Consider the following 9,254-nt stretch of genomic DNA (forward strand, 5'->3'; position numbering starts at 1 on the left):
CATGTGGTCCTGCTGTACTGCAGGGGGCATGTGGAGGGCAGATGGCAAGTTAGTCTTCCTTTCCCAACCATGGAACGTTTCTCATATTTTTTTTTTCTGCATTTCTCATATTGTAGAATTTCCAAAATTGAACTTCAGTTAAATACAACTAAAATTTACTTTTTGGCAGCAGAGTCTGCAGTTTATGTGATACATTCACTGTTTTATAAACTTTGGATATATGAAGTGATTTTCAAGAATACTAATTCCATAGGGATAAAAGTCACCTCAATGCAAAAATGTGAACTGTAGTTTTCATTAATTAAAATTGATTATCTTTATGCCTATCTACATTTTTCAAATTCTGCAATGAACATGTGTTACTTCTACAATACAGAGGGGGAAATAGCTCCAAAGAACCATCAAGGAACAGATACATAACATAGGGAGAAAGAAAAGAGAACTTCGAGGCCATGGTGTTTGGAAAGAAGGGACTCTTACTCTGCAGGCTTCTACAATTTGGCACTTGGCTCTCAAAGTCCCTCCCCAACTTATGAGTTAAGCCCTACACAACAGTCTGAAATTATATCAGAGAGCTACCTACAAAACACTGTTAGCTAGAAAGCTCCAGAATTACATATATTCACACAAGCTCATTTCCTTTAAGAAAACAAATAAGCAAAGACATTTGGTTCAGGGAAATAGCAGAACTTGACCCATCACTCCATCTTCCCCTACAATCAAGTCGTAACTCCTGCCTTAAACAGATCTCTTCCCATCCCACCTCACAGAAGGGACTGTTGTGTAGATCATGTGACACTCAGAAATGGACAGGACTGGTGTACATGAGTTGAACTTAGCTCTGAGAAAGGTGCAGCCTTTTCTCACCCCTGAACATTACTGGGGGTTGTCAGAAAACAGTTTGAACAGTAAGTTTACCACAGAGGGATGTCTAGTATATCTGTTAGTTCTCCAGAGCAGTGATGCCCAACTCTGACTGTCCATAGACTCGCCACTCTCCTGAAACCCAAAATACCAGGAATCAGCTATATCATCTGCGGCAAGTCATTCCATTTCTGTGTTAAGTGCTTTACCTGGAAAATCATCTTAATAAAACCTTATCTACCTCAAGAGATGCTATAAAGGTCATATAAACAGCTGTTTGAAATAAGTATCATGAAAATGTCAGCTATGTTCTTTGTGCTCCCTGTATCCAAAGGCTTCTTTGTATGACAAGGCTGGGCACTGCTGGCACATATGTGACGACCATGAAACTGAATGGAGTTGCCTGCCACCTTTAATGACTGAGCCATGTGGCTCTGAACCCATTAGGGCTTACTTATCCAGCAATGGAAGAGAATGGTCACCTGGCTAGGGTCAGTTGGTCAATTTGGGGACATCACTGTGTTCTCTGGGTGAGCATGCGTGCAAACCTGCATGTTATTTGTGAAAGAAGACATCCCAGCAGAGGCCATGGAACAAAGTTGACCTAAAAAACATTGGGACAAAAAGGTTTATTTGTAAAAATTGTAAGAACTGAGGCAAAAAATCAAGTGCTAGTGCATGCAAGTGTGTGTGTGTGTTCTGTCTTTGACTTTCAGATCTTTTCCCACTAGAGCGAGCAAAGAGGAATATGGAAAGGTCCATTTCCTTGTCCTAGTTTGTTCTGCCCTTAACTGTGTAAGCTAAACTGGGTCCTTTTACTTCTGTGGGCCTCAGCTGTAATGACAGCATTTTAATAGAAAATTTGTTTCTTTCCATTCCTAAAACTCCACGGCTCGAAGCACAATTTCACCTGGTCATATTACAAGTGAGTTTGGATTTCCACTGTTGCTACTTTTATTAGGCAAACCAATTTTTTTTATTAGAATCCTGTCTGGAAATTAACCCATTATATCATCATCATCATAATCTTGTAAAACATGAGATGTTCTTCACCTACTGTAAGGGACACAGCATTTATTACATTTGCAGTTTGTCAGTCAACAAATATCTGTGGTCAGGCTTCCTGTGTGGGTTGTTCCTGGGAAAGGCAGAAGCCTCTTTATGGGCAGAAACCTGTTATTAACCAAAATTAAACCCCAAATGAGTTCAACGCCTCAATCCAGCACCAGATGGTGGCCCAACAACACCTCGAGCTCATCCTGCTCCCTGCAGGTGGAGATGAAATCACAGCCCGAGACTGGAGAACTAATGTAGTGGTGTTATTTCTGCTCTTAATGGTTTAACCACACTTGTGACTCACAAAGACTGAGGCAGCCCCAGTACCCCCAACATCCCATGTGCTTGGGAGAAAATAGAAAATGTAGTGACTGAGAACATGAAGTCCTTCATATAATCCTAACCCAGGTGACCACAAAGTCACCATAATGTCTTTGTAACTGAGTCACTTAGCAAACTCCCCACAAATCATTTTAATTGTAGACCAGCTTCCCCAAGCTACTTAGCTACCCACACCACTTCCCTTTATCAGCAGAAGGAATATATAGCCTGGAAACATTCCTTGGGAAAAAAGTGTATTAATTCATAAATATATTTCAGTGCCTAGTGTTCCAGGAATCGTTCTAGGCACTAAAGATATGGCTTTGAATGATACAAATATCTCTTGTGGCATTTACATTCCAGTTGGATTGTGGCTGACAAAAAATACACTTTCCAGATTCTTCTTCATACCCTTTACACATACACCAGTTTGCCACGATTTTCTGCAAATGTGGCATTCCAAAATTGAACAAAAACCCCACCTAAGCATTCTAAAGTGCAACCCAGACTTCCACATCATAAGAAAAGTGCATTTTAAACATTTATATTTACCTTGAATATGGTAGGGGGATCAATGTGTTCTGCTTAACAGTTTGTTGGTTTCCTTTATAACTTGTATATATTTAGACCCATGGTACACAACTGCTCGCCAGTGTTTGGGGTCGATGTGTTCATGAGAGAGTCTTGCTCCCCACAAAATTACTTATTTATGGCAACAAAACTACTACTTTTTGGCATAATCATCTTTCTGATTATTTTATAAAATATGAGCCACTCTTCAATGACTATAGAGACGACAAACAAATCAGCAAAATTGTGTAACTTCGGTGAGGTACTTTCTGCAGCAAATGCCCCCCCTCTGAAATTTGTTTAGCTGAAGCATGAGAGCTTTTAGTAGACAGCCCCTGACTCGTGATGGTTCAGCTTACCACTTTTCCACTTTTCAATGGTGTGAAAGTGATAAGCATTGGAGGAAAGCTTCCTTTGAGTTTTGAATTTTGGTCTTTTCCTAAGCGAGAGATACAGAGAATGATACTCTCTCAAGACGCTGGGCAGTAGTCATAAAGGGAACAACTGACGCTCTACAGTCTGCTAAGCCAGGATGCTCTGTAGGTGAGATGCATCTGGCTTATTGTACTCTCAACTTACAGCGGGTTTATTGGGATGCAAGGTGAGCAGTCGAGAAGCACATGCGTGAGGATACCTATTGCCTAAGAAAGAGCTCTTGGGACTCCAGAACTGAAACCAGAGGGCCACTGGGCCTTGGTGGAGCCACAGCAGCTCTAGGACTCACATATTGGTGTTCCAGGTTGACACATCTCTAAGCCGCCATTTCCCTGGATGCATCTCCTCCCCCTGCTCTTACCCACGTTCCTCCAAATCTTATCTTGTCTCTGCCTTACACCTTCTTCCTATGCGTGACTGGGCTTGCACTTGGGGTTCTGTGCCCCTCTGAACATGTTCTCAGCATGCCCCCTCGCTGCCATCCGCCTGATTGGCTCCATCATCTCAATTCAAACTTTCAAGGACATTTTTCACAAAACCTGTTCCTTCCAGGCCAATCAGTGGAATTAAAGCATTTGGCAGGGCATCACGGATGGGCTGCCTGTTCTTGAGGTCAGGGACAGCCATCCTGCTGTAGAAGGTATGGCACCTGAGGGTTGGCTCATCAACAGGGCCTGCAGGCACAGCAGACACTATGGTGGTCTGGGACAGTAGATGTGGTTGGTTTGTCAGCCTTCCTATTATATTTTCTACACATCCTTCAAGAAACCAGTTCATCTGATTAACCATACTCCACCACCCAGCCTATCACTATTAGTGGAACACGAATCACTAGGATGTATTTCTTCTTTCTGTGGCAAGTGTAATTATTAAATTTCTATCATCAGTGGCTCATTTTTTTGGGTTGTATAAAATGCTTCTTCTTCAAAAGGTGCATAACTCATTTTCAGTGAGGTCTATCCCCCTCTGAGCAGGGGCCTGACAAGGTCTGCTATGGTCTAGATCTAAAATGATGCCTATGCTGGGCATGGTGGCGCACGTGGCGCCTGTAATCCCAGCACTCAGGAGGCTGAGGCAGGAGGATCACCAAAAGTTTGAGGCTAGCCTGGGCTACATAGTGAGTTTGGGGCCAGCCTGAACTACAAGGGGAGACCCTGCCTCAAAACCCCCAAAATAAATACATAAATAAATAAAATGATGCCTAATGTCTCCTATGTTCCGAGGTGGGACTTCTGGAAGGTGATTGGATTATGTGGGTGCAGATCTACTGATGAGTTCCTACTGCAATGTGCTGTTGGGAGGCGGGTCTTGAAGCAGGTGGGTCACTGGGGGTGTGCCCTGGAAGGATATATTCTTATCCCTGGCTCTTCTCTTCTGTATCTGCTTCTTGGCTACCACGAGGTAAGCAGCTTTCTCCACTAGGCCCTTATACCATGTTGTTTCTGTCTTAGAGCCAGGGAACTAGGGAATGAACCCCTTGAAACTGTGAGCCAAAACAAACCTTCTTTTAAGTTGTGTCAGGTATTTTGTCCCACTGATGTGAAATCCAGATGAGGCACTAGAGAATAGTGAGAGTTTGGGATCCAGAGCTAGACTTGTTGGAGGGGAGGTTTATGAATCTGAACCAATGTCTTTAGAAAATTCCAAGGAAAAAAACGGAGAAAGTCAAGTCCCGGCAGTAAGGCCAGAGGACTGAACAAGGTCAAAATCAGGATACAATCCGAGTACCAGGCCAAACTGGAACAGATGGAGAATGGCAGCAGAACTGCTGAGACAGGAGCCAAAGTATCTGTGCTTGCTTTCCATGCACTCCCCAGGTAGTGCACGGGGACCTTCTGCAAGTTTTCCTTCTCCCTTAACTCCTGGTCACATTGTTTTGTCTGCAATTCTGAGAGTCATTCCAGCCCTCCTCCATCACTTTACCACCTTTCACTCTCTGCTGGGATTATTTCTTCCTACCCATCTCAGAACCCTCCAACGTCCTCAATGACCGGAGGCCCAGTATGACATGCATCAAGACCTTCAATCAGCTTGCTTTAATGAACTCTGGAAGACAAATTTTGCATTGGCCTCAAAGGCCACCAAAACTATTCCCTCAGCCTGTGAGTGCTTGGAGATCAAGAAAAGAAGCTCATGGGCCAGGGATTTAGCTCAGCGGTTCTGCCGATTGCCTTGCAAGCGCAAGGACCTGAGTTCAATCCCCGGAACCAAAAGAAAAAAGAAAAAGAAAAGAAGCTTGTGACCTCCCCGATGAGACTCTGCTGCTGTTCAGTGCCATTCCTGGGAAGAGCTGCTTGGACACTCTGTCACACGTCCTGCCCCATCTCATTCCCACACTGGACAATCCACCAAGGACAGGCAACAGGTAATGCGGTCATTTGTCATCAATCTCCTATATCATCTCAGAGATGTACACCTGATCCTCCCAGCTGGGTAATCTACCCAGCGATACCTCTCTCTTGGACCTCCTTATGGGCCACCCATTTGAGCCTTTACTGTGAGGGCTGTCTAAAAAGGACATGCACACAGTTTTATAGGGAAAAAATAATAATATGCCACTGCAACTCTAGAAAAACTGTTTAGAATCAGCTCAACCAAGATGAAAATGTCATCACTCCCAAGGAAAACATTTTAGGATCAATCCACATTTGCCGTACTTAGAGGTAAACTCACATCCCCACTAGGACTTTTGTTGCTGCACACTCAGAATACCTCTGAAGTCACCAGCCTCGGGGTGGGGTGCAGGGTAGGGGATTGGGGTATTCTCCTGGGATCCTTATTTGGAATGCATTTACTAATGGTGGGTCAGGGTATCCAAACTCTCACAATTTAATGATAAATGCCAGGAGTGCTGAACTCATGGGCCTTTTCTGGCCTGGCATGGGAGCCAGGGTCTGTCTTTGGTTCTCAAGGACAATTTACAACCTTTGGGAACTTACTCATAGTTTTGGGGCTGTCTTTAGTGTGTATATCATATCTATTAAAACTATATAAAATACTTTTTGTTGATAAATCATCAATTATTATCTAAAGCAAACTCTCACCTTTCAAAAGCTCTACTTTCTTCCTGAGAAAATGTTTTTACCAGTATATCTGAGGGGCCAGTTATTTGGTACTATTCCAACAGCCATAAACTCTAAGCTGTCTACACTAGCTAAGAAACACAACTTCCAAAGAACCAACCACTTCACCTGAGATTTCCACCCATTTACTTAATTGCAGCATTAACGAGGCATACCTGGGTAAGGTCACCCTTCAATTCAAGAAGTTTGTGGTCATCCCAGGGGCCTGAAAGGATAGAGAACTGTTTATTGAGTACAGTGTTTACATCATGGGACAAATTTAAATTGTACAGAGAAAAATTCCACCTTCAATTATAGAATGGCAAGCAGTCATTTCTGCCAGGACTCTACTATTGTAGCAACTTATGCCCTTATTAACATAGAGATGTAACAGGAGCATCATCAGCCTGGACAATAGTTTGTAGTGTTCTGCCCGCCTTAACCAACCCAAGTGGCCTATTTCCTGAGTGTCTGTAGAAGAGGTGACACATACACTGAACCAAAAGGATACGAACACTCTTTCAATCAGCAGTTCCATTGTTTTCTTATTCAAGTAATCAGGATCAATAGTAACTTCATCCAGTCTATCATCTAAGGAGTTGTAAACCCAACTCAACTGACGCCCACTACAAACCCCCATGAACTCTCTATAAAGACCCTGTTCTTTGTGCATCAAACTAAAATAACTAGCTACTTGTAAAGGGAGTGCACACAGCAACAATTTATCTTCACACATTCCCCCCCATATCTATCTCATTTAACAGCAAGGAGTTGGAGTTATTGCACTTACATTGTGACTGTCACGCTAAGCAAAGGTGACCATGGGAAAGTCACTTAAGCTCTTTAGATGTTTTTCAACTCTAAAGTGGGATAAATAATAATTACCTCACTTGTTATTAAGAATTAAATGAGCTAACACTCGAAAATTTCTTAGCATGGGGAAAATATTTTCAATAAATGGTGGCTTTAATGATTTCTCTTGAATAATTGCCCCAACCTTTGTAATGCTGCCAAGCGGTCACTATTATCTCTGCCTGCATGGAGAAGTTAAGTGACAATTCACTAGTGACAGCACCAGGACTTCTGACTCCAGCCCGGGTTCCCAGCACTCCGTCACCCCTGATTGACCTTGTAGACTTTTACAGAATGGGACGCAGTGTCCAGCACAAGCAGTGAATTCTCCTTGGTGAAGGCCAGTGCCACAGGGTGGGCCAGCCCCTGGGTGACCACGGGCTTCAGCACTGGGAAATCCTCGGGTTTTCCTAAGCAGAGGATGGCTGGGCCGGAGGTATCGGCCACAATCACGTTCCCCAGCCGATCAAAGGTCACAGCGGAGACAGTTATTGGGGAGGGAAAGAAGAGGCTCAGCCCGAAGGTGTCCACCTGGCTGAGAAGCTGCATGTCCGCGCTGAACACTTTCACCCTGGTGCTGCAGGGCCGGGTCCCCGGGGACAGGGGGTGCTCCAGGACGGCGATGGCCCCGCTGAGCCACGACACGGCCACCCCCCGGGGGCTGCACAGATGAGCGTGCAGCCTTTCGTTTCTCCGCAGGACCCCTTCGGGGAAGTCCGCTTCCACGAGGTGCAGGGACCCCGCCTCGGCATCAGTGACCAGGACCCCGTTCTGAGGTGTGGCCTCCACGCCCCAAGGTAAGGAGAACTGGCCTCCAATGACGAGCCGGACCTGGCCCAAAAAGTCAAACACTTTGACAGAGCGGTCACCGGCGTCGGTCACAACCACGTGGCAGTCGGAGGTGACGGCGACGTCCAGCGCGTACCGAACGTCCTGCGCCGCGTGCCCCTTCTCTCCGAACTGGTGCGCGCATACGCCCCCTCCAGAGTCGAAGACCTTCACCCGCCTCCGGCCGTCGTGCACCACCACGACCCGGCCGGTCTCGGGGCACAGCGCCAGCCCCGTGGGGTTCACCAGGGTCCCCCAGCCGCCGAAGGCCTGGTGGCAGGCGAGGGCCCGGGGGGCGGCGGCGGGCGCGGCGAGGCCCGGAGGCCCGGGGGCGCCCAGCAGCTCTAGGAGGTGCAGCACGGGCAGGCAGTCGCTGGTGTCGCACGCGCGGCAAGCCCGTCGGCAGAACGGGCACTCGAGCGCCAGAGAGCGCGGGTGCGCCAGGGCGGCGACGCAGGCCAGGCACAGCACGTGGCCGCACGGCAGGTTGCGCGGGCGCCGCTGCTGGCGGGCGCCGAACCGCTCGAAGCACACCTTGCACTCGAGCAGGCGCACCTCGGCCTCGAGCAACAGCTCGGGCGGCGCCGAACCGCACCCCGCCGCCGTGTCGCCCATAACGACCGGGCCCTGCCGCCGGGTCACTGCCAAGGCCACGCAGCGCACTCGGGGCGGAGCGGGGCGGGGCGTCCGCCTGACGTCGGCGCCGCCGCGGGCGCGAGCTGCTGCCCCCTGGCGGGCAGGCGCGGCGCTGTTTCCCGAGGACCTGGTCGTGAACGTTTGCAGAAAGAATTCATTCACCTGCGCCTGGGCGGGCAGCAGTAACAGGTGGACCATCTCCACCTACAGTCGAGAAAACCCCCACTGAGGGCAAGCGAGTTGCTTGCTTCTTCCTTTTTCTGTCCTCTTTCCCTCAGTTTCTTTTTTCCTTTCTTCCTTCCTTCCCTCCCTGTACTAGCATTGAACCTGGTCCTTCACACTGAGCTACATACATCCCCACCCCTTTTCAATTGTTTTCAGTTTTTACTAGTACATACTTGCAGTACATAACGATTATATTCCTTGTGGGGAGTTGGCGCGTGTACACGACACATCTCAGTGCTTTCATTCATCCCCTTCCCCTCCCCTCCTTCCTCCTTCCCTAGCTAGTCCTTCTAGCTCTTGGACCCCTTCGCATTTGTACTTCCTATCACTTGCCTTTTATTTTGCTCTTTATTTATACTTTCTATTTCTCATATGAGAGAAGTCGTGATAATTAAGCTTGTGTGT

The 9,254-nt window shown here is 47.0% G+C and overlaps 1 protein-coding gene across 2 annotated transcripts; it reads right to left on the reverse strand.

Moving 5' to 3' along the window:
- Positions 1–297: 297 nt before the first annotated feature.
- Positions 298–8,631, reverse strand: Nhlrc1 (NHL repeat containing E3 ubiquitin protein ligase 1). 2 transcript variants are annotated; one of them, XM_087181796.1, is made up of 3 exons: positions 7,437–8,631; positions 6,485–6,534; positions 298–1,468 (listed from the first exon to the last, which is right to left on the reverse strand). In XM_087181796.1, the coding sequence occupies exons 1-2, from the start codon at positions 8,601–8,603 to the stop codon at positions 6,502–6,504; spliced, it is 1,200 nt and encodes a 399-aa protein (XP_087037922.1). In that variant the 5' UTR covers positions 8,604–8,631; the 3' UTR covers positions 298–1,468; positions 6,485–6,501. The 2 variants fall into 2 exon arrangements, with proteins under 2 accessions (XP_087037922.1, XP_004847687.1); XM_004847630.4 differs by lacking the exons at positions 298–1,468; positions 6,485–6,534 and having other exon boundaries at positions 6,536–8,631.
- Positions 8,632–9,254: the final 623 nt, after the last annotated feature.

This window comes from Heterocephalus glaber, unplaced genomic scaffold, assembly GCF_053883595.1.
Source record: "Heterocephalus glaber isolate CG9 unplaced genomic scaffold, H.glaber_assembly_v1.0 deba00001472, whole genome shotgun sequence".
Classification (NCBI taxonomy): Eukaryota; Metazoa; Chordata; class Mammalia; order Rodentia; family Bathyergidae; genus Heterocephalus; species Heterocephalus glaber.